We start from the raw sequence: 24,716 nt of genomic DNA, 5'->3' as shown, positions 1-24,716 counted from the left end.
TCCCCTACACGCAGCCCCGGCCACACCTGCCTACCCGCCTGTTTATCTCCGGCTCCAGGGCCCTGGGATGAAAAGCAGGACCACTCCCCAGGCCCCCGGACCCCCACCCCAGTCCACCCCTGCCGCTCCCCCAGGCCCTCCCCCCCACCCCTGCAGCTCCCCACCACCACCCCTGCCTCCCTCCACCCCTGCCGCTCCTCCCAGACCCCACCCCCTGCCCACCCCTGCCGCTCCCCCAGCCCCCCCAGCCCCCACCCCCATCCCCCCCCCGCCGCTCCCCCCAGGCTCCCCCTCCCATCCCTGCCGCTCCCCACTGCCGCTCCCCCATCCCCCCTACTGCCCCCCGCCCCCGCTGCGCACCCCAGGGCCATGCCCCGCCCCGCCCTCCGCGCGTCCCCTGGGGCCTGACGACAAAGCCTGGAGGCACAGAATCCGGGAAGAGCCTGGTGCCGAGAGCTCTCTATTGAACACAGAGTCCCAGCGCCTGCTCCGCGCTCCGCCCGTTCCTTGGCCTGGGGCCGCGGCCGTCCACTCCGAGGTCCTCTTGGCCGCCGGCCCCGGTCACCGGTCATCGCAGGGCGCGGCCCCTCCGCCGCCCGCTCGGCCCGGTGCGCCCGCGGAGAGCCCCGCCCGGCCTCGGGCCGCCCCAGCCCTGCCGTCCTGCCCCGGGGCGCTCCAGCCCTGGCCGTCCTGCCCCCGGGGCGCTCCAGCCCGGCGCTCACGGCTCCAGCTCGCGGGACAGGCGGGACAGCTCCCGCTGGTTGTCGATGACCTTCAGCTGCTGGACGTACGCCCAGGTGCTGGCTGCGCTCCGGGTGCTCAGGGACTGCTCGGAGCCTGCCGGGTGGGGGGCGCGGTCAGGGTGACCCCGGGCCGCGGAGAGCCCCGCCTCCCCCCAAGGAGCAGAGGGCCTGGCTGCCCCCCACCCCGCCGCTCCGCAGCCGGTCTTGAAGACTGCCCACCCCTCCAACCTGGGGCGGAAGTGTGGTTAGGGGCTCAGAGCCTGAAAACAACAGGGCCCCGAGATGGCACACAGCGTGATGCCCCTTGTCCTAAATTCAGAAACAACTGCTACTAAAGAATATTTGGTTCTGAGCGCCTGCCTTCCGCGCAGGGCCTGATCCTGGAGACCCGGGATCGAGTCCGGCATCCGCCTCCCTGCGTGGGGCCTGCTTCTCCCTCTGCCTGTGTCTCTGCCTCTCTCTCTGTGTGTCTCTCATGAATAAATAAATAAAATCTTTAAAAAAAGGAACATTTGGTTCTCATAATATTTATAGATGAAGCATTTGAAAGCCTGTATATATGTGTATGTAGAGGCGCCCATATAAATGTATCTACGTAAACAGGTTACAGTGGCACAGGAGGAGGGAACGCTATGTAGGGAGAGGAGGCGACTGCCAATGGGCCGCTGCCTGCCTTGGGCCAGCAGTGTTCACTGTACTATCACGGACGTAAAATAAAGGGTCCATGATGACAGTGGTGTACGGACCGTGGACTATGATTAATCCCTCTTCATGCAACGGAAGGCCAATTAAACAAATCAGGCCTAGAGTAAGAGTGCCTGGGTCCCCGGCTCTCTCGCTGTACCCCAGCCTCCCAGGACTCGGGCCTGTTTGTGCATCTTTAACCGGGGGGATGACTCTCCACCTACCCCGGAGAGGCGGCGGGAAGGGCTCACAGCATCACAGACCAAGTGCCTGTAAATGCCAGCCCCGGCTGACCTGTCAGCCCCCAGCCCTGCCCCACTTACACGTGGATGTCCTTGCTGCCTGGCTGTCCTCGTGGAGGTGGGATACGCGGCTTCTGAGTGGTGAGAGGGGCACTGGGTGGGGTGAGAGGCGGGAGTCAGGGACACAGGGCCAAGCCGGAGGCTGGAAAGGGACGTGGTGGGGTAGGGGGTACCAGTCCTCTCACCGTTGCTGTGGCTTCGGCAGTGGTGCAGCATCCGCACGGCTCTGGCCATCATTCTCTGCAGGTAAAGTAAGGACGTAAGACCAGGCCCGAGGGGCAGGACCCTGGCGTGGCCCGTGGGGCAGCTGGGAACCAAGCCCCTTTGAGTGGGCGTGCTCCTAGGGACTAGATGGGGCCACGTCTGTGTGCCCCCAGCACACCCAAAGTCCCGGTGGGGACCCCTGGGAGAAACCCCAGGGACCAAGAAGGGCTTAGAGCGGGTGAGCTAATTAAGGCTGTCTGCCCCAGTATGCAAGGGAGCGAGGCAGGGGCTATTTTTTAAAAGGAGTATTCAGGATAAAGGAGTGTGGTCTGTGTATACAATGGAATGTTCCTCAGCCATTAGAAATGACAAATACCCACCATTTGCTTCAACGTGGATGGACCTGGAGGGTATTATGCGGAGTGAAGTAAGTCAATCGGAGAAGGACAAACATTATATGGTCTCATTCATTTGGGGAATATAAAAAATAGTGAAAGGGAATAAAGGGGAAAGGAGAAAAAATGAGTGGGAAATATCAGAGAGGGAGACAGACCATGAGAGACTCCTAACTCTGGGAAACGAACAAGGGGTGGTGGAAAGGGAGGTGGGCGGGGGGTGGGGGTGACTGGGTGACGGGCACTGAGGGGGGCACTTGGCCGGATAAGCACTGGGTGTTATGCTACATGTTGGCAAATTGAACTCCAACAACAACAACAAAAATTTTTTTAAAAAGCAACCTTAAAGAAAGAAATAAGAATAATTATATAACTAAAAATAAATAAATAAAAGGAGTATTCAGGTTTGTGTTATTAATAACAACTCTAGGGATCCCTGGGTGGCGCAGCGGTTTGGCGCCTGCCTTTGGCCCAGGGCACGATCCTGGAGACCCAGGATCGAGTCCCACGTCGAGCTCCCGGTGCATGGAGCCTGCCTCTCCCTCTGCCTATGTCTCTGCCTCTCTCCCTTTCTCTCTCTGTGACTATCATAAATTTAAAAAAAATAAAAAAAAATAACAACTCTAGATCATCTCCCGCCCCCCGGCCCCCTTCCAAGGCCACAGTCCTATCCCCTAACCCACGCTGGGGCAGGCGGAGGGGCAAGCACCACTCTCCCCGAACTCACCATCTTCTCAAAGTTGATGAGATTCTCCACCAGTGTGTGGTTCCCCTCATGGATGAAGGTCATGTCTGCGGAGAGATGGGTTTTGCTTAGAGGTCCCCGAACTCCTTCCCCATCCCGCAGCCCAGGAAGGGGGAAGGGCCGATAATGGGGGCCTTGGGCCTGTCCCTGCCCTGCACTGCCCTCCTCCTCCTCTGGCTCCCCTCTGACCTCCCAGAGCAATTTCCCTGTGTCTCTTGGGCCTCATGTCAGAGGCCATCTGATGTCACCAGCACTTGTCACAACACCTGCTTCTAGCCAGCACTTGTCACAACACCTGCTTGTCACCAGCACTTGTCACAACACCTGCTTCTAGCCTGTGAACCCTGAATTCATATTTGTGCCCCCCAGCACCCCTGGATGTCGGGAGGACATCCAGACAGGCGCAGGAACGGGTGGGTGGAGGTGGCGAGGTGAGCCCTGGTCCACTCACCTTTGAGAAGAAGAGGCATGAAGGGGATGATGGGAGGGGAGAGCTTGGTGAGGGCCAGTCGATAGACTCGGTGGTTCCACGAAGGGTCCTGGGAGGGAAGAAGCCACAGTGAGGGAGGGACGGCCCCGCTCGGCATGACCCACCGCGGACCACGACACAACCAGACACAGTCCCCTCGGAGCTCTGCCTCCTCTGGGCCCCAGGTGTCACCCAGCAGACCGGAGGGGACCCAAGGCGAAGGGCAACCAGCAGTCTGCGCATGCGGCTTCCGGGCCTCCTGCTACCCCCTCCAGCACTCGTCGGGGCCATTTATCCCAGGGGCTCTGGGGTTTCATGGAAAACTCTCTCTCCCTCTCCCTCTCTCCTGTCTCTGTCCCTGTCCCTCTCTAGTGGGGAAATTCCTCTGAACCTCTTGAGTCCACAAGGTGAATTTTTTTCTCAAGAGCTCAGAGCCGGGCTGATAAAAGCCCCTTTGTGCCAGTTCTCTCCTGAGCACCCTCAAAACCTCTTAACCCCCTGGCAGATCCTGGCAGGGGTGTGGGAGGGGCAGGCAGCTCCTTAGCTCTTCCCTCATCTTCTGGCCTCGTCTAGCCTCGTCAGCACCTCCTGAGGGGCCACTGACAGGCCCTGGCCCACCGTGGGGCCCGGTGCCAGCACTTGCTTCCGGGGCACTGAGGCAGGTCAGCCGGGGACCAGCGTTCCCCTGACGTTCCCCCGACGTTCCCCCGGCGCTTCGGAGCCCAAGGCCAGACACCACCTGCGCCCTGTCCTGGTCTTCATACAGGACCTGCTGGCCACACAGCCAAGGCCCCCCCCGGCCCCGCCATACTTACCCACACTGAGAGATAGAATACACTGTGCACCCCATCATACTGCTAACACTCCATTCCTCAGCCAGTTCCCCAGACTCACAGCCCAGAGGCAACCTGGCTCTGGCCCAGGGCTGGAAACCCTGGAAGTGGTCAAAGACAGGTAGAGGGGCTGCTGGGAAGCCCAGAGCCAGGGATTTCTGGAAGGAGGAGCCAAGGCCCAGCACTCACCAGCAGCCTCTCGAGGGCCGAGTACAGCTTCCGGACTTTGTGGGGCAGCCGCTGTGGAGGAGGGGCAGATGGAGCCATCACCACTCTGGGGAGGGAGCCCCATGCCTCAGCAGCCCCCCCAGGATGGGCACGGGCTCTCTGCCTCACACCTACCTCCCAGGTGTGGGCCAGGCGGCTGATGGCCGAGTTGCTGAGGCCAAACATGACAGCGAAGAAGGAATTGAGATTCTTCTGCTCCTTGAGGCTGTGAGTGGAAGACCCAGAGGTCGTCAGGGGACATGGCCAGGCCCGCAGAGTTCCACACAGACAACAGGCAGCCTGGGGCCCGGGATCAGGCCTGGCCCGCACGGCCTCTGTGGGGGCCGGGGCTAGGTGGGTAGGGAGGCAGGGCCTCTGGGAGACCCAGGGAAGCAAGGGGACGGATGGCGGACTTGGCAACATCTGGACCAGGGACCCCGCCACACACCCAGCCACCCCACTGGCACTCACTGGGCAGCCAGCTTGATGAACTTCCTGAGCAGCTGGGCCCGCAGGCCCGGCACAGGGCAGAGACACAGCTCTGTGGCCACCCAGTACTGTAGCTCGTTGAAGCGGCGCATGAAACGCTCCAGGTTGGCAGTGGTGACGTCCCGCAGATGCTGGGGGCCCAGCACATAGTGGATCAGCTCCACCTGGTAGGGGACAGCAGGAGAGATCAGCCCACTCCAGGCCGGGCGCCCTCCCCCACCCCGTTCAGCTCCGCTCCCCGCACCTGGTGGATACTGTTGAAGAGGTTCCAGTCGTGGTCCGTCAGCTGGCCCGCCAGGTCCTTGGCGCTCACCAGGTCCAGGCCCTCAGCAGAGCCCACGGTGGGCCCCAGCTGCTCGGGGTGTGGGGTCTGTGGGTACAAGAGAGCCCAGGAGGGGTACCTGAGGAATCCAGGGGGCAGGCTCAGGGTAGGAGGAGAGAGTTTGGGGCTGGACTCCATCCCCATGGTCACAGGGATGTCGGGGAGGAAAGGGTCTACCGGGAGGAGGGCTTCCCAAGAAGGCATCTATCCTCCTGCCAGCTCCCCAATGCTGAGACCCCCTCCTTGTAGGGCTCCTGCCTCCTGGGGAACCCGCAATGAGGAGAGGTCTTCTTTTCCCTTGAGAGCTCTCAACCAGCTCTCTCCCTTCCCCAGCAGCTGGAACCTTCCATCAGCCGAGGCCCTCTCCTTCCACTTCCTTCTTAAGACCCAGCAGCAGTCAGAGCCAGGCCCTTCTTTCCTCCCTGTGTGACCCTCCCCTGCACGCACCTCTGTCCGGCCCCAAACAGCTCTTCCCTGGCCCCGTGCCTGTTCCTACCAGCTCATGCACTTCCTGTGGGTTGACAACAAAGAGCCGCTCGTTGAGCCCCAGGGATGTGGCCACACCACGGGCATCCGGCTGCAGGCCAATGGCATCTGCAAAGACAGCAAAGGCTGGACCAGGCTGGGCTGGTGGTGGGGGGCGGGGGTTGGTTGGCAGAGACGGAGGCCAGGGAGCCACCAAAGGCAGGGTGGAAGCCCCATGTGGGAGGCCGCGAGGTCGCTTCTCCCAGAAGCCCGGTTGGAGCTCTGGGCAGGTGCTCTAAACGCACAGGTGCCTACGCCTGCACATCCAAGGAAGACGAAAAAGGATTGTTAGCGAGACAAGCAGAACCCGGGCAACGCTGGAGCCTCCCGGAGCTTCCTCCTTTGTCGAGTGGAGACAGCAAGACCCACCCTGACTACTCACGAGTCTAACAGGTTGATTTATGTACGTTGTGGTGACACGTACCCGATGCATCTAACGGCCCTTGGAACACTGGGAAGTGCCTCACCAGGGCTTGGTGTTGACCTGCAGCAGCGTCTACTGACTGAGCCAGTGTTTCTAGGCATGTTTGAACCCCCAGTCTTAGACCAGGAGCCTCCAAAGTAAGATACGCAAGACCATCATGGGTCCAAACAGTAACAGCTCCTCTACTTTGTTTTTGTCATCTGTTCCGCATTTCTACTTTGTGGGTTGCTCCGTGATTATATAATGCGAGTGTGGGAATATATGTATATGACTTTTAAGCAAATACACACATAGCAGGGGATTTGTAGTAAAAATATCGGTCACCCGGGGCGGTGATCTCAAGAGTTCCGGCCGCGTAGTAGGCTCTCCTGTCCTTGGGCAGCGGCAAGTGTCCGGGTGGCCACCAGAGGGCGGTGCTCCCCAGACCAGAGCACAGGTACCCCGACCTCATCCGGTCTCCCCACTTCCCCAAGGGGGAGAAGAGCTTGCTTTTCTGGCCTCCTCTCCCAGCCCTTATTCCCTGGCTGCCCCTAGTTCCGGTCCTCCTAGCGGAGAACCAACAGCGGTCTCCGGTGGCCCAGGTCCCCTGAAAGCAGGTCTCGGGAACTCTCAGGCTGCATGTCCTGCGCCCCGTGCTAAGGGTTTTATGTGCACCTGCTCTCCTCTGCTGGCCCCAGCAGTCCTGTGTGATGGGCACAGCTGTAGCGCTCATGTGACACACGAGGACTCGGAGGCTCAGAGAGGGTGAGTGTCCTGCTTGGATCCAGATCACACAGCCAGTCAGCAGGGGCCCCTGGGATCCCAGCCCAGGTCTGGGGGTGCCGTTGATGCTCTTAACCGCCAGGCTTCTCTCTTACCTGCCGTGGCACCTCCAGCCCCTAACCCACTGCTGGCCCGCAGCTGACTCTCAAATACGTTTGCTGACTGACAAAATGAAGGCAGGCCACCTCGGTTCCAAAGCCGGACACTCTCACCTGCTGTGCGAACTTGGGAAAATTGCCTCATCCCCCTGAGCTTCAGGTTCCTTGTCTGAAAATAGGGTGAAAGCACCTGTCTCCTAAGGCTGGTACTAGGGTACAACGAATGAATGAGCATGATAACCCCAAAACCTCTGTAGGAAGCGTCGCGCCAGCGGCCGTTCCCAACCCTAGAATAGATAAGCTCACTCAATCCTCAGGCTTCCTCTGTGCAGGGGGCACGCCTATCACCCCATTTTACAGATGCTGAAAAGAGCAGAAGAGATGAAGTTTCCTGCCCACGGACACACAGACAGGGGGCTAACGGGCGGGGCTCCAGCAGGGCTCTGGGGCACCACACGCAAAGCACTTTGGAGAGACATAAGCTGCTCTCAAATGCCAACCATCGTTAACACTGATGAAGACGGTCAAAATAATGATCTCAATTCGGGGGGCGGGGGGGAATCTGGGCAGGGATCTGAGGGCCCCTCCCTCAGGGCCACCCCCACCCAGAGACCCAACTCACCACCTGCAGAGTTGACCTTCACCAGCACCTGCCCCTTGGTCCAGCCATCCTCCTGGGCCAACGCTGCCATCACCTCTCTCACCGAGGCCGTCACGGGCAGCTTCAGGGTGAGCACGGAGTGGTCCGGCCGGCAAATGTCATAGGGGACTGGGGAGGAAGACTGGGCTGGGCTGCAGGAAGGGGCTTCCTGACCCCCGCACCCAGAAGTGAGCGCGCAAGTGTGGCAGCGGGAGGGGCCCAAGGAGGCAGGACGGTGCGTGGCAGAGGGGGGAGGCCTGTGGATCCCCTGGGGAGGGGGAACCTGAGCTGCGGGGAGGGAGGCCCCGGGGGGCACACCCTATCTGGCAGCCTGGAACAGAGACCCGAGGAGAACGGCGTGCCCCCCTCGGCCAGGCCTACTAAGGTCAGGGTGACGACAGCAGGCCGCAGCTACGCCTGGCTGGCGGGGACCACCAACCTTTGTCCCCGACTCGAATGGCACGGTTGCTGCAGAGGAGGGGCAGGTCCTGGCCGGGGAGCCAAACAGGCATGTTCCTGGCCTGAGAGGAGAAGAAAGTAAGGCCCAGAGGACACCGAGGAGCGCGCAGAGCCGGGCAGAGGACTCTGTCCCCGGGAGCATGGGGCCACACGGCATACACACCACCAGCTGCGTGGACCTGGGCAGGGTGAGGCGTCAGGCACCAAGGCTCCCCGAGGAAAGGCAGGTCAGCGCCCCTGTGTGCGGGGGCCACCCCTTTGCCAAACAGGCCCGGAGCTGCCCTAATATGGGCACACCTCAGCTCTCGGCCCTGGGTTTCTCTTCCTTTTCCTCCCCTGGCTACCAGCGGCTAGTTGTCCATTTGCTGTGTGCCAGGCTAAGGCACAGGCTAATTCTAAGGACCTAAATATTCACAATAGGGACGCCCAGGTGGCTCAGCGGTTGAGTGCCTCCCTTCGGCCCAGGGCGTGATCCCAGGGTCCCGGGATCGAGTCCCACATCAGGCTCCCTGCATGGAGCCTGCTTCTCCCTCTGCCCGTGTCTCTGCCTCTCTCTCTGAGTTTCTCATGAACAAATAAATAAAATCTTTTAAAAGAAAATAAATATTCACAATAGCTTTTTGACCAAAATATTCTTCTTCTTCCCCTTTCATAGATGAGAGAAGTGAGGCTCGGGGAGGTTAGTAACACGCCCAAGGCCACAGAGCTGCTACGTAGCAGAGCTGGAATCCTGGAAACCCGTGCTGGAATCCCTCGGTCTGCACCGCGATCCAGCGACACCCGGCTGCCCTGTCCTGTCCAGCCCCGCAGGCCTTCCTCGTGGGCCCCGCCAGCTGTCCTTCCAACTCCCGTCGGAGTCTTCCCCCTCCCAGCTCTGAATGCAGCAGACCCTCCGGATGCTCCGTGTCGACACTTCCAAGTCTCAGAGCTCTCCTCGCCCCCCCACCCCCGCACGGGGACAGACCGCCAGTGTCGCCCTCTCTTCCAAGCCCTGCCCTCAAGCACCCCCTTGGATGCTTCCCTCCCTGGGCTCCATCACCCCAAACTCAACGCCTCCCTCCGACCAACCTCATCCTGCTGCCAGCCATTCTCCCCGGCGTGCGTTCCTGCGTCTCCTTGCCCCCCACCCCGACCGCCCCCACCCGGCTTCCCCCAAGCTTATCATCTTGTTCTGGGGGTTCCTGTGAGCCCCTCCTCCCGGCCCAGGCCAAACCCCAGTTCCACCTGCCCAGCTGCCTCCCTCCTGTGTGCTACAATGGCCCAACCATTCTCCACTGTTAGCCATTAGCCCTCGTGTGCCCCCGCTCCCCTCCCAATCTGCCTGACGGGGTCACCTTCCTAGTGCAGCTTCAAGGCCCCCATCGGGCTCCCTACTCAGAGCACCCACTCGACCTTGGCTCCGTGGCTCGCATCATTCAGAAGACAAGGACCAAACCCCTGACCATGGCCCACAGGGCCCTACATGCCATGGCCCCCGCGTGCCTCCCTCTGGTGGCTCCGTCCCACACTCCCACCTGCGGGGTCCCTACTGGGTGGACTCCCCACCCCCTTGAACCTGACTACGCCCTGTAGCTCTCAGCTCCTGTGGTCACTGTCCCTGATCCTGACCCTGCGTCAGCCCTTCCCTTCTCTGTTTTCAGAGACCCCCGCCTTTGCCATTATACATCATGACACTGCGCGGCAGCTCTGGCCCTCGCTTGACTGTGAGCCCCACGAGGCCAGGGGTGGCTCCCCCCACAGCTGCACCATCGGCACCCAGCACCGAGCCCGGCACACACATGACGGTGATTCCACACTCATCCCTGAGCATCAGCCACAAGCCAGGCAGCGTGGGAGCCCTGGGGAAACAGAGGTCCAGACCCCTCACTCCTGAAGCCAGGATTCCAGTGGCATGTGACAGGCACTGACAGGCAATAAGCAAGCGACAAAGAAAACAGCTCCACCTGGTGCTAATGCTTTGAAGAGAATCATAGAAGACCCCTTGGCAGGGGCGGGGGGTTGGGGAGGGGCTAGGGATAGGGAGATGGGGGCAGGGGCCTCTCTGAGAACCCAACATTTTGGCTAGGTCAGAAAGACAAGGGGGGGGGGAGCACAAAGAGCCAGAGAAAGAAAGTTCCAGGCCCTCAGGTGGAAACCAGCTTTTCGGCTGATAATCCAGAGAAGGAGCCTGTGAGAGTCTCCAGCAGGGAGGGGCAGGGCCTGGAAACCAGCCCCATCCTACCTTTCCAGTCCTTTCTCCCAGCATTCTGCTAGAAATCTCTGGCTCCCAGAATGCTGGCTGGCATCATCCCTCACTGACCCCCCCAACTGCTACCTGGCTCTGTGAACATGGTTGACCTCCCCAATGCAACAGAAGACCCTGGGGGGGAGGCAGGGGTGGAGGCGTGACCCTCGCCCTCTGTGTCTCCCACGAGGCCTGGCCCGAGCCACACACAGTTCCTGTTCTGTGAACTCCTATCCCAGCCCCCGGGGTGTGTCTGTGGGTGGGGATCCTTCCCAGGCTGAGCCCCGGGGGTGGAGGCCAAAGGAGGGACAGAGGAAAGAAGCTGGGGCCAGACACAAGAGGGAGGAGCTGGTCCGCGCAGACACCTTCATCTGAGGAGATGCATTCCCACAGCCGTTCTCCAACCTGGGGAGCAAGCGAGAAGGGCAATGAGATACAGGGACCCCTGCAGGCAGGGCAGGACGGGGCGGGGGCAGGGCCAGGCGCTGGCTCTGGATTCCATCTGCCCTCAGCAGCCGCCCAGGTGTGCAGACGCAGCAAGCACCAGCCGAGAGGCGCAAAGCTAGGCTTGGAACCCAGCCTGTGCATCCTGTGATCCTCCCAGGCCCGCGGCGGAAGGCGAGGGCGTTCCCCGAAGGCATGTGCCCCAGTGTCAGACTGGGCAGGTGCCACTGGAGGGGAGCTCTCCCTGAACCTCACCTGGCCCCATGGGGATGGCCGGGAAGGCCAGGAGAGGCCCGAGGGAGGCCGGCAGGACGGGGCTCAGGGGTGAGTAGGAGCAGAATGGAGAAGTGGGAAGAGCAGGTGCGCTCGGGAGAGTGCCCGCCTGGGTGGCGCAGGAGGACGCGTGACCCGGCGTGAGGGTGAGGCCCAGGGGACCGGTGAGGGGCTGCTGAGAATGAGCAGGGCCGGACAAATGGGCAACCACAGCCGACACTCTCGCGTGGCACACCGCCCACAGGGCCCCGCTCCGGGCCCTTAAGGCCCTGTAGGATTCCATCCTTGGGAGACAGGCGCTCTCCTAGTGTGACAGACGGGACCCCAAAGCCCGGCGAGGGGGGACGTGCCCAGGGCAGCGTGGCCACGGGTGGTGCGGCCTGGATTTCAAGCCTCGGGTTTGTGTGGGTGCTCCAGAGTTGGTGCTGGGTCCCCGCCGTGCATATGCAAAGTGAACTCAGAGCCAAAAAGCATCACCTGTGGTGTCGCCGCCTCTCTGGCCACTGCTCCCGCAGCAGGATGCAAAGCCGGGTGTCTCTGCTCACCAGGTCTGAGAGTTTCTGGGAGGAGCCGAGATTCATTGACACGGATGTAGCTGTGCCTACAGCCCCGTCCAGCCCTGCCTCGCCCCCAGGTACCTGGAGAAAGCCGGTGGCCACGGGGTCGGTGTAGAGCATGGGGCCATACAGGGCCACCCACTGGCTGACCAGCCGCAGGATCTGCTGCCTTTTGTTGCAAATGTAGGTGCTGTGCTCCTGCTCACTGCCTCCCGAGGGCTCCGCGTGGAAGGTGGGCACCAGTCAAGGGAACCACAACATCCAACCGGGCTACCCACCACACTTCAGGCAAAGGAGGGGCAAGGACGCCCAGGACCCACGGACAGGCTGGCCTGGGCATGAGGCTGGTACTTCGGAGGGTTCAGCACAGCCGTGCTGCAGGCGATCCCTTCTCCCTGTTCCAAACAACATCCTCGTCACCCTGGGGCCGGAAGGATATTGGTGCAGGAGGGCAGCACAGAGCTGGGCACTGGGCATGAAGACGCTGTAGGTCAGGAGGAAGTCACTGAGGAATGTCTCTGGAGGGCAGGGACAGGGGAACAGGAGGGAGCGTCAGAGGGCACGTCTACTGAGCACAGACATACGCAGAGCTGGGGTGCCCCTTCTCCCCACCTCATAATGGGCCACATACCAGCAATGCCCGGGCCCTATGACAGCACTCCCCACCCCAGCCAAGAGCACAGGAATGAGGACATCCTGCCGACTGGCCAAATGGACTAGCCCAGCACCCAGTGATGTCACATTCAGGGTGTCTGGCCCTCGCCCAGTCTACTGCCCATCCAATGAGTCACACAGCAGGCAGGGTATCTCTGGCCCCTACCTGTTGGGTCATGAGCACTGGAATCAGGTCGCATGGCCTCCAACAGCAGTTCTAGGATCTTCTCTGGGGTGCCAGACATCACCGTATACCTAGCAGAGATGGCCAATCCATAGCACGTGCACCACCGCTCCCCACTGCCCACATCTGAACAGACATCAGGAATCCCATCACCCTTCCCTATTTGCCAGCTCTGTCCCACCCTGGGGTTGGAGGGAAAGCTGGCTCTGGGGGTGCATCTTAGCCTTCCCCCCACCAGGGGTAAGACATGGGGGGAAGGGAGTAAAGACTGGGAGACAGAAGGACAGAAGGTGGGTGAGAGAGAAGGTGTGCAGAAGGAGCTGGGCAGGTGTGTTACCGGTTCCTGCCTGGGGTCGGGGGGCGAGAAGGGCCGGCACCCTGAGAGGCTCTCTCCAGTACCAACACCACTTTGCCATGTTCTTCTAGCCTCATGGTCTTGGCTTCCACATCCTGGAGAACAGGCCACACCTAGGTATCAGTCCACACCTTCCACCCACCCCGCCCCCATCCTTGGGCATCTTCCCCCAACCCCATCCCAGACCCTGAGCCCCACAAGGCTCCGGCAAGGACATTCGGCCCCTTTCCCACCGGTTCAATGGCCATGACCTTGGATCTGCCCCACTCCCTGCCCTGCCCATCATGCAGGCTGAGCTCTCTCCTCCACCCATCCCTCCGGGACCTCCTTCTGTGGCTCCCACTCTCCATTACGCTTGGTCCCCCACCCCTCTGTAACTGCCACCCCACCCACGGTCTCCCACACTGAGCTGGAGCTCTCGGGTTTCACTGACCGTCCTCACATGCCCGTGTTCCAGCATCACCTCTAAGCTTCTCTGGCCCCTACCTTCCCTGCTCCCTGTAGGCCCTCTCTCATCCCTGCCCCTTACCCCCTCCCGCTTCTCCAAAGAGGCGTCCCTGCCGTGTCCCCTGCCCTCCCCATCCTCAGCAACGGCACCTTGATGATACGGTTGAAGTCCTGCTTGTCCACGCGAAGGAAATGACAGTTGTCTTCTCGCAGGATGATGGTGGCCGCCCGGGGCGCGTCGTTCACCAGAGCCAGCTGCCCAAAGTCATCTCCCTCATGCAGGGTGGTCACCAGCCCCTGCAGCCAGGTCTCGGTCACAGCCCCACCAGGCCGCCCCCCTCACCCTCCTCAGAGCAGACCCACAGGGGGCGGGGGACAGCCCCCTAGGCAGGAGGAGACCTGGGAGATTGGCAGTCTTAGGTTCATTCAAGGTCCGGCCCGAGAGGGCTTGGACGGGGGAAGCAGGTGCCACCCAGGGGGTGGGGAGAGACGCAGAACTCACCTTGCCATGGGTCACCACGTTGACAGATCCCTTCCAGATGATGTACCACGAGGTGCCCTTGTCTCCCTGGCTGAACACTGAGAGGAGCACAGATCAGACACGCCTGGGGTCACCCTCCACTGCTCCGCGGCCTCCACCACGACCAGGCCGCTGGTGCCCGGCTTCCTGCCCACCCCGTCCAACTTACACACGGTCCCCGCTTTGCTGTGCGGTTCAAAGAGCAGAACTGCCGCTAATTCCCGCTTCACCTGTGAGGCAGGGAGAAGAGGGTCAGTGGTGCGAGTCCAGGGTAGGAGGGGCCGGGCTGGGGGGAAGTTAGGTCCGAGGGCACAGGTACCCGGGGCGGGGCGGAGATGCGGCTAGGTCGGGTGCCTGGGACTCAGCAGGAGACACCACAGGGGGACCCGATGGGTTAGGAGAGGCAGGAGGACTTTTGGACAAGGATGCCAGGAATAGGAAATGAGATGGAAACTTCCTTTTTTTTTTTTTAATTTTTTTAAAAATTTTTTTTAATTTTTTTTTTTTAGAGATGGAAACTTCCAAGCCACAGGCCGAAGGGCAGAGAAGTAGCACCTGGCTCGGAGGTGGGGCCCTCGGGGGTCCCAGGGAGAGGAGGCCCCGGGGAAAGGGTGGAGGCGGGCGGGCTGACCGAGTTGGAGAGATGGGCCACAGCCTTGATGTGCAGCAGCTCCTCAAAGATGAGGTCCAGCTCCTCGTCCGTGCGCTGACCCGGGCTGCGGGCATAATGCACCGTGGGCCTGCGAGCATGGGAGCCACGTCGCCCACCACGCTTGGGCCTGGGGCCACTCGGGCCCCAGCAGTGATCGCTCCCAAGCGCCCACCATGCACCGGCCAAGCCCCAGGTGCCTCACATGCATTATTTCAGCCCACCCTCACCACCACCACCCCCACGACGTGGGCATCGTTATCCTCCTCTGACAGAAGAGGAAGCTGGCATGGAGAGCCCCGAGGCCACCCAGCCAGTGGCCTGTGGAAGTGGAATTTGAACCCAGACCTGCCCACAGACTCAAAGCCTACCCCCTCTCGGCCACCGCCGCCCCTGAGCGGGCAGGGTCCTTGTAGGCCCTCGGCCTCGCCACCAACGGTTACAAAGGAAGAAACAGGTTCAGAGGTGGGCCGGGGGGTCCCCAGATCACACAGCGAGGAATAAGAGAACCTCTCAGGGATGAAACTGAGAGACTACGGAGACTACGGAGTCTGAGAGCCGGGCGAGGCCTGGGGTTGTGGGGCGCAGGGCACCCGACTCACGGCTTTCGCAGGGCCACGGTGAGCAGGGCGTCGGGGCCCCGCTGGGAGAGCAGGGCCACGGCCTCGACCAGCTCCTCCTCCAGCTCGTGGACGCCCGCGGGCTCTGGCTCCGGCCCGGGAAATCGGTAGAATTGGGTATCTCGGTCCTGGAAGGTCCAGTCGTGTTTCACTGCAGGGCAGAGGCCCAGGCGTGAGGGCGGAGACCAGCTGAGGCCGCGGGCGTGCGAGGCCCCCATCAGGACGCCCGCCTCCCCCACCGCCCTTCCCCGGGACTGCCCGGTCCGGGGGCCCCCACGCCGGGCCCATGCTCACCATGGCAGAGGGCACCTTCATCCAGCAGCACCTGGCAGATTCCAACGGCCTGGCTCCGGGAGTGGACCCCGAGGCCCAGGGCCAAGATGCCATCCACGAGCTCCCGGCCGGAGCAGCACTGCCTAGGAGAGGTAAGGGGACGGGAAGAAGGGGGAGAATGAAAAGGCAGGAGGGCCTTGGGACGCCCGGGTGGCTCAGCGGTTCAGCACCTGCCTTCGGCTCAGGGCATGAGGCTGGAGACCTGGGATCGAGTCCCACATCGGGCTCCCCTTTGGGAGCCTGCTTCTCCCTCTGCCTGTGTCTCTGCCTCTCTCTCTCTCTCTCTCTCCCTGTGTCTCTCATAGATAAATAAATAAAATCTTTAAAAAAAAAAAAAAAAACGGGCAGGAGGGCAAACCTTCTGGCAGAGAAGTACCCTTCTAGGCCTGCAGCTGGGGTAGGCTCGGAGGCCCGCCACAGAGCAAAGGGGAGAGAACACGGCCGTGCTCACCGATAGAGCCGAAGGTGGTATTTCCGGTCTCGGATAAGGGTCGGAGAGGTGGCCAGGAGGTGTCGATGCAGCTGCTTCCCCGCCCTGAGCACCCTCTCCGTGGAGGCCTAGGACAGGGAGCAGCAGAGCTGGCTAGGCCCCGGGCCGAGGCCCTGAGGTCCCCTCCCGGCTCCCCCCGGCCCAGCTGGTACCTGCTCCAGGCTCTCGCTGAAATCCAGGGACTCCTCGCTGTCGGTGAGTGGCGTCTAGGGGGGGAGGGCCTGCCCGTTAGTGCCAGCTCCTGGACCTCAGCCCCCGACCATCCCCGTCTCTCTCACCCCTAGCCCTGTCCCCAGCTCCAAACAGATGCATTTAGCTACTCAGTCAACCAATAAACGGATACTCCCTGAGCACCCCTCTATGCCAGGCATCCGCCTCTTCCCACCCTATCACCAGACCCCTGTCCTCCTGGACACAAGCACTGCACCTCGACAGGTGAGATTCCCACGCAGCTTACTCAGGGCCCAGGTGCGCCCAGGCTCCCAGGTAAACCACACCTGTGTAGGGGAGAGCGCTGAAAGAGCATGAGGATGGTTGGGCCACCTGGCGGCTCAGTGGTTGAGCATCTGCCTTTGGCTCAGGCCTGATCCCCGAGGTCCTGGGATGGAGTCCCTCATCAGGCTCCCCGTGGGGAGCCTGCTTCTCCCTCTGCCTATGTCTCTGCCCCTCTCTCTGTGTCACTCATGAATAAATAAATAAAAACCTTAAAAAAAAAAAAAAAAGAGCATGAGAATGGGAAGTAAAAAAAGGTCCATGACAGGGGGAAGGGGGCAGGGGGAAGGGAAGGAACCAGGCAGGTGCCGTGGGTGGGGTGAGATCGAGAATGTGAGCACTTCTGGAGATTATGCACGGCTGTCTGGCCATCCCAAGCATGCGTGACTGAGCAACACAGGCTCTTCACCCCAAGACTTTGTGACCCCATGCTCCTGGCCTAGGGTCACAAAGCCTAATCCCGAGCCAGGGTTTGTTCCCAGCCACGAGACTGTGGGACTCCTGGACTCAAATCCTTGCTCCTCCTCCATTTACCAGCAGTGTGACCCCCAATATATGGTTTAACCTCTCCATGCCTCAGTTTCCTAGTCTATTAAATCTATAAAACACTCGTAATACCAATACAGAGGCTTTGGGAAGGGTTCTGTGAGTTAATGTGTGTTGAATGCTTAAAGCACTCCCCGGCATAGAGTTGTAGGTACTTGTTAGCTATTATTACTCATCTTCGAAGCCGAGGGCGGGCTGCTTGCTGGAGAGCCCCCATCCTCTCTGCGACGCTGCTGCTAGACCTAATCCTGCAAGAGTGAGTAAGACTCGGCGGCACCCAGGACTGGCTCTGGAAGACGGGATTTACGAGGAAACACGTTAACAAGGCTTCTGTGCCCTTGGGATCAACTGAGCCATCCAGGACCCCGGGCTCCTGTGTCCTGGGATGTTGGCCATGAAAGCGCCTTACGATCCTTCTTTTTCTGCCACCTGAAAACTGGAATTTGTGGACGTCTCTGGACAGGACGCCGTCCCCTCCTGAGCCCTCCCAAAGGGTGAGTACCTTACAGTTCACCAAGCACCTCTCTCTCCGTGATTTCCTCTGATCCTACATAGAATAGGACCAGATGTAAAGTCGGAGGAGCAGGGATTGTCTGCCCTCTCTGACTCAGGAAACAGAAGTCTTGGGGTGAAGAGCCTGTGTAACTCAGTCACGCGTACTTGGGGTGGCCAGACAGCCGTGCGTAAACTGCAGAAGTGCTCACATTCTTGATCTCACCCCACCCACCGCACCTGCCTGGTTCCTTCCCTTCCCCCTGCCCCCTTCTCACCAGCTCTCTCTCCTACTGGGCCCTGAAAAGGACCTGGCTGGGGAGCTGGGGCACAAGCAGGCCTGGGGCCAGAACCCCCTGTCCTGGCCCTGGCCTCTTCCCACCGTGTGCCAGGCAGAGGCCTGAGGTCTGGCACACACAGGCGCCTGGCCCCGGGCTGGGCGGAAGTCACTAGGTGTCCCTAGGGTATCCCTGCCCGGGTCATGGGGCCCAGCCTGGTGCCAGACACAGAGCCCTAGAGACTTAGCAACAGGAAATGAGGAGGAGGAGGAGGAGGAGGAGGAGCCAGGGAAGGAGGAAGGGCAGGAATGCTACCCAGCCAGCCCCCTGTGTTGGAACAAACAGTGCCGAGTGCTAATGACTTGTTGTTCATGTCAAAACGTCCAGGTGGCCCCGGTCCCTGCCTCAGCTCTCTTTGGTGCCCACGACCCAGGCTCCAGCATACGCTCCCTTCCTGGTATTATTCTGACCCTGGAGGGCACATCAGGAGGAGAGGTGCCAGCTCATGAGGCCAGACTGGGCACACCCCAGATCCCAGATCCCAGATCCCCAGGCTTGTTGAAGCCATTTCCTGCCCTGGCCCAGGGAATAAGCATGTGGGTCAGAGGAAAGGGGGCGCGGGCCCATCAGAGCCAAGGAAGGTTCCTGAAGGCATCCCTCTCAATTTGCCGAGGAGAGCGGGAGCCTAGAGAGATGGAGTAACTCACCGGGGGGTCACACAACTACTCAGGGATTCAAGATCCTGCTGAGTAAGGAGCACTGACCCCGGCGGAGGCGCCTGGCTCCTCCTTCACACCAGGAGAGGGAGGCTCAGAGGTTCTCTAACCTGTCCCGAGTTGGTGAAGGGGGGCCCCAGGATTCACACTACGCCTGTCTGATTCCAAAGCACGGGTCCTTAGCCGCTGCGCACTACCGTCTCCCAGGCGCCTCCGTGGCCTCACGTTTCCCCCACTTGGTGCTACGGACGGATAAATCCTGCCTTCAGGAACGTTCCACGGGCAAATAAGTTTGAAAAACATTGCGTTAAACAAAATTCCATGGGTTTGTTATCGTAGTCCCTCTGGGTCCCTCTGGGTCCCTCTCTGCACTGGGAACATCCTAGGATGGGGGTGGTGGTGGTACTATTCAGGGAATGAGGTCAAGGCCGGGGGGCTCGCCATCCAAATCTCAGTTCCCCATTACCACCCGGGTGTGTGACCTTGGCTGCTTATTAACCTCTGTGTGCTTCAGTCTCCTCATCTGTAAAGTGGAGTTCCTGATAATAGGAACGATCTTATAAGGCAATTATGAGGGTCAAATGAGTTAATAGCATGGAGCGTTCAAAGTGATGCTTGGCTTGTTGGTAACCGCTTAGTAAATACTAAGTAACTTTACTGAACTTCATTATTTTATGATGGGGGCCTCTTACCTGGACACAGTGCAAGCAGTGCTGTACCCCGGCTGACCCTGTCTCTGATCTGATAACCCCGAGTGTCACCTCAGGGCTTCTCAGTTGGAGAGAAGTGGCTGGTATGGGTAGGGGTGAAGGCCTTCGCCCACTGCGTCCCCTCCTGCCCGGACAGGAAGGACTCAGGGTAGAAGAGGAGGTGGTAGTTAGCTTCCCTGGCACCAGCACCATAGCCTGCCCCACCCTCCCTCCCTGTCACTCGATGTCAGAGCCACACTGGAGGGGCTGGCGCAGAGCCAGAGAGCCTCGTGGGGACCTGTCAGACCAGTTCCCTTGGGCCATGGCTTAGGGTCTCAGGCCAGGGCTGTGTGTGTTGGGGAAGGGGGAGGACGCATGGGGAGGGGTGATGCTTCGGGGTGTCAGGGTTACAATCTGCAGCCAAAGAAAGTACACCATGAGCTTGGGCTCCATAGCCAGAGCACCAGGGACAGAAACCGAACTTTGTCTCTTAGCAGATGTGTAACCCTGGACTGTCACTTAGCCACTCTGTGCCTCTGTCTTCTCATCTGTGAAATGAGATGATGACGAGCATCTATCTCACAGGGTTATTGTCAAATTACTTGATATGACAGAGGTAAAGCCCTTATAATAGTGCCTGGGACCCAAGTATTAGACAACTATTAGCTGCGACCATCGTTTGGACAGGCGGGACGAAAGCATGGCTTCTGAGTTAGAGAAGAGAGCCACCTCCCCCAAAACAATCACTCAAAGGGAAGCACCCCAGGCTTCTCTGAGCTTGTGAGACCCACCAGAGGTATCCTGATCCTGCCCCTGCCTCTAGATAAATTGATCCTTCTCCGGCTCCCAGACATGGGACACCATCTCCTCTCCCTCTCATGTTTTCCAGAGGAGGCGGTCTTCCGTCCCATTCCAGCACCATAGTTGGTAAATCCTTTCCCTACATAACCTCAGGCCGCCCTGCTGCAGCCTGCTTTCATTTTCTCTTGTCCTGATCTAGTAGCAACAGCAAGTGCTCTCTTCAGGCCTCAGGGGGTGGATGGGCTTCCCCCTCGTTTTCTAAGAGGCTGTCGTGGCCTGAACAACTCCCGGCACTGTCCTCCTAGGCTCCACCCCTCTACGGACATCCACCCTTTCTATACCCTGCAAGTCCACACTCCCTGTCAGCCGCCAGTTCCCTCATGTGAGCCCCTCCTAGGCCAAACGCATCATCTACAGGTGAGATGTGTAACTTCACGGGTCCCCAGAGCCTCTTAAACACGGCTGCAGTGGGCTGAAACCACCTCACCAGCATCCCCTGCGTCCCGCCCCGTTCCCCAGAGGTGGTCACCAGGAGAGGGTGTGGCCCTTGCTCCTAGCCCTAAAAATCTAAGTTCCCTTTAACCTCCCATTCCTACCTACACCCCACAAACCTGGCAGGAAAGGGGCTGTGTTTCTGTGACTTTCACCCCCTTTACATCCCAGCCACTCTCACATCACCCTTCCAGCCTCTCCACATACCCCAGCTCTTCAATTCTGGGGGTTAGGAGGGTCAGGAGACAGCCTGGCGGCCTCTTCCACTGCCTGTCCCAGACTTTGGGTCCCAGGGGAGCCTCCAGTGACCTCATTGTCCTGGCACCTGCCCTCTCCCCTACTCCCCACCTTGCCTCTACAAGCTGGGAAGGGGACAGGAAATGCACAAGTAATTATAGCCTGAGAGGGAAGGAGGCAGGGAGGGTTCCAGCCCACAGGCTCCAAGCAGTAGCTACTGCCAGTGACCTGGAGGGGTGGGGAGATGGCTTAGCCCAGAAGGGGCCAGCTGCCGTGCTCCCCCTGGAGCCCCATCTTGAGCAGGACCCAGGCCTAAAAGGTCCCTGATTGGGAAGACCCAGGAAGGGAGGGAGGGTTTGGGGGAGAGCTAGGGACTGACGCCTCGGTTATCCTCTCAATTCTGATTGAGGAGCCCCCCTCCCCCGCACCATCACGTTGGCAGACCTCATTCTTCTCACTCAGCCTCATATTGTGATAAATATAAATGGCAGTAGGGCAAGAGGTAGGAGGAAAGAGGCAGAAGGTGGTGGTCATTGTCCTCAAAGGAACTTGCAGATAAGAGACCTAAGTGACAAGCTCTCCCAATTTTGTCACCTGCTCCTGCTTTCCCTCTACCCCTTTGCCTGAGTACCCTCCCAGCAGCCTACACTCGCTCCCAATGCTGTCTCCATGGCACACAGAATAGACGCACCCCGAATCTCAGGTGACTCTGGGAAGTCTGGGTGGTCGGAGAGAGCTTCTCTGCGGATCTGGATCCTGCAACCAGGATCCCGTCCCCCAGCCTGCACCCCTCCCCAGTGCCCCCTGTGCCCCCCTCCTCCCCTCTTCTTCTTTCTTTCAACTCCAGGATGTTCTTCCCCAGCAAAGGGAGACCCCAGCTCCGGTCTCCAAACTCCTCAAAATCCTCCCCCTGAGCCCCCCCCCCAGAGCCAGATGCCAAGCAGCGCGCACATGCCCACCTCTCACCCCAAGATCAAGAAGAACTGGCGCAGTTCAGTCGCTCTCCTAAAGGAGAATGTTGCCACGGCGATACATCCAGAACAGCAGCCAAGCTTACCTCCCCCTCCACCTTGACCCGGGCCCCAGTATTTCACACACGCCTCCCACCTCCACGCGGAGGACAAGCTGGCACCTAACTCACGGCGCAGGGAGGTGACAGGTAAATGACAAATCCCCTCCCCCTCCCCCCTCGCCAGCACGGGAAGATGTAAGATGTGAGGACCACATGCGCACAGCCACACGCGTGCAGCTGTGTGAGCCACCCACGCACACGGCGACCAGGCTGCTGCACCCACCGTCCAGCCCAGCCGCAGCCCCGACACCCCCAGCAGCAGCCAGGCCGTCCGGCAGCCCTGGCGCCCGGCCCGGCCCCGGCTGACGACGGGCACTTACCCAGCGGAGCCCCTGGATGCGGCTGGGACGCTGGTGCTCGAGCAGCAGCTGGTAGGAACAGCTTCGGGGCCGGTGCATCCTCTTCAGCACCATGTTGAGCAGGGTCCCCTCGGGCACCACGTCCGGGAGGCCTCCCACCTGTGACGCTCCTAGAGCCGGGCTGTCCTCCACGGCCAGGCCCACCTGCCAGCGGCTCTCACCTGGCCAGCCCACCTGTGACGCAGGGAAGGGAGGCAGAGAGCCATGGGGCTGGGGCTGGGGCCGCCGGACCGGGGCACAACCGCCCCAGGCAGAACCACTTCCTCGCAGGCCTCTGGACTGGTCAGGCGGAGGTGCTGCAAGGCTGCCAGGAGCCGGGGGAGGGACAGGAAGACCTTCACTGGGGCCTGCCGGTCTGGCGCGCTTCGGGGTCTTCCAGCTGGCCGGCGACATCGGCCTTTCTTCCCGGGCCTCTTTGGACTTCTGCCCCACCCACTGCCCTTGGCCTCCAAGGGATCCCCGCCACCTCCCAGCATGAGGCTGTGGACTCCCTGGAGCCCCCAGAAATGCGGCTTCGCCTCCAGCCCATCTTCCCCCGTCTCCCTGGCCCCTGCCCAGCACTGTCTCCCCACCCACCCCCCTACCCACCATGTCAGCCTCCCCTCCTGCTGCTCCGCACCCTGACCCCACCTTACCCACCTTCATATTCCTTCTCCAGCTTGCACAGCCCTGTAGGCTCTTGCAAAAGGCTGGGGCGGGGCGGGGAGGGGACCCTCAGCGGGACCCCGACTGCTCCTGAAGGGGTGCGGGCTGCGAGCCCCAGGCGAAGTGAACGGGGCTAATTCCTAGCTGGACCTGCTGCCTGCGGGGCCACGGGCCAGCCGGGGTGGGGGGGGAGAGGCTCCCTTGGGGGGGAGCGCAGGGGGCGTGGGGGGAGCCCCCCCAGCCAGCGGCGAGGAGCCCCGAGCCTCCGCCTCTGTCCCAGACGAATGAGCCAGCTGGCACGGGGCGCCGAAGCGAGGCCGCAGCTGGCACCGGGCCGGGCGGGAGCTGTCACACCCCCTGCGCTGCCCGCCCCTTCCCTCCCGCGACGCGCTGCGAGCGCGGGGAGGCGGCGCCCGGCCCGACGGGGGGGGGTGGGGGGGGAGGGGGAGGAGTCGCGGCTCGGGGCGGGCGGGGGCCGGAGCAGCCCGGGGCCAGGAGCGGCGCGGGGCGCGTGCCGGGATGCCGGGGTGCCGAGGTCCCGGGGTGCCGGGGTGCCGGGGTCCGGGGTCCCCGCGCTGAGCCGCGCCACAGGCCGCCACGTGGCCGGGAGGAGAAATGCAAACAAGGAAACCGGGGAAGGGGGAGGGGGGTGAGTCATTGCGGCCCCACCCGGGAGGGAAATCCGGGCTGGGGCCGCTTCCCGGCCGGGGGCGTCCTGCCTCCTGTTTCGGTCCAGGGTCCCGAACAGCCCGGGGGGAGGGGGGAGGGGGGAGGGGGGAGGGAGGGGACTGGGCTGCTTCCCCGCGGGGAATCCCGCTGCCGAGCTCCCCCTCCCCCACCACACACACACACACACACACACACACACACACGCACGGGCGCCGTGGGGAAGTTGAGGCTAGGGAGGAGAACAGGGGCTGCCCCCCGGGACGCGGGAGGGGGGAGGGGGGTGGGAGACCCGCGCCCCCGGCACGCCCCCTGGCCGCGGGGCGGCGGGAGCAGAGCCTGGGGTAGCAGAGCCCCCCCTGCAGGCTGGGGCTGGGGTCGCCTCCCGGGCTTGGGTCCCCAGCACCGCGCAGACGCCCCAACCGCCCTCCGCGCCCCACTGCAGCTCCCGAGGGGGCGGGATGGGGGGCCCGTGGCTCCTGGGGGGTGGAAGGGAGTCGCACGCCCTGCCCGCAGCCTTCTAGGACTCACTCTTCTGGCCCAGTCCCTGTCCCTATCCCTTTGCTGCTGAGCCTGCCTGACCCGAGGGGGGCGGGTAGGGGACACTAACGAGGCATCCCGGCCCGCCTGCTTTGGGACTGGGAGCCCCCATCTCCCACCCATGATTATGTTCTCGTGTTCTCGGAGACAGATCTTAACGGTGATTAAAAACCTCAGTTGTAAGGTGTATTTTAAAAATCCACCGAGGAGTTCATCAAAATGAAAGTTTTTAAGCCTCTCCACTCCTCTCCCCACCCCCACCCCCAAATTCAAATTCAGTCCTATACTCCTCTCCCCACCCCCACCCCCAAATTCAGATTCAGTCCTATACTCCTCTCCCCACCCCCACCCCCAAATTCAGATTCAGTCCTATGGGCGTGAAAATGGAAAAATCTGCATTTTGAGCAAATACCCCAAGGTTATCTGCTGGGTTCACGTTTTGAGAAATGATGGTGGGACTCGATCCCGGGTCTCCAGGAGTCTCCAGGATCAGGCCCTGGGCCAAAGGCGGGCTCCAGTCGCTGAGCCACCCAGGGATCCCCTGATGGAGTTTTAAATGCCCCTTCAGGAAAGGAGGGGAGCCTGAGAATAAGTTTGGCCCCAGGCCCAAACCCACACCCAAGTTCTGGGAATTTGGAAG

At 61.2% G+C, this 24,716-nt stretch overlaps 1 protein-coding gene across 3 annotated transcripts; it reads right to left on the bottom strand.

The window, feature by feature from the left end:
- Positions 1-431: 431 nt before the first annotated feature.
- RAPGEF3 (Rap guanine nucleotide exchange factor 3) lies at positions 432-23,059 on the bottom strand. Of its 3 annotated transcripts, XM_077870325.1 has the most exons (28): positions 22,865-23,059; positions 22,187-22,399; positions 16,204-16,257; positions 16,013-16,119; positions 15,523-15,644; positions 15,211-15,379; positions 14,591-14,675; positions 14,129-14,189; positions 13,942-14,018; positions 13,590-13,736; positions 12,975-13,087; positions 12,620-12,708; positions 12,239-12,317; positions 11,881-12,031; positions 11,720-11,802; positions 10,891-10,930; positions 8,282-8,363; positions 7,825-7,971; positions 5,890-5,987; positions 5,316-5,441; positions 5,054-5,235; positions 4,718-4,808; positions 4,565-4,615; positions 3,525-3,612; positions 3,056-3,120; positions 1,915-1,969; positions 1,751-1,822; positions 432-837 (listed from the first exon to the last, which is right to left on the bottom strand). In XM_077870325.1, exons 1-28 carry the CDS (start codon positions 22,868-22,870, stop codon positions 719-721), a joined length of 2,772 nt encoding a protein of 923 aa, XP_077726451.1. In that variant the 5' UTR covers positions 22,871-23,059; the 3' UTR covers positions 432-718. The 3 variants fall into 3 exon arrangements, 2 of the variants coding, with proteins under 2 accessions (XP_077726451.1, XP_077726450.1); XM_077870324.1 differs by lacking the exon at positions 22,865-23,059 and having other exon boundaries at positions 22,187-22,631; XR_013363861.1 differs by lacking the exons at positions 432-837; positions 22,865-23,059 and adding an exon at positions 4,358-4,476 and having other exon boundaries at positions 1,793-1,822; positions 22,187-22,636.
- Between the last annotated feature and the right edge of the window lie 1,657 nt (positions 23,060-24,716).

The sequence above is a fragment of the Canis aureus genome, chromosome 25 (genome assembly GCF_053574225.1).
Source record: "Canis aureus isolate CA01 chromosome 25, VMU_Caureus_v.1.0, whole genome shotgun sequence".
NCBI classification, from domain to species: domain Eukaryota; kingdom Metazoa; phylum Chordata; class Mammalia; order Carnivora; family Canidae; genus Canis; species Canis aureus.
This window is presented reverse-complemented; position numbering and strand designations above follow the sequence as displayed.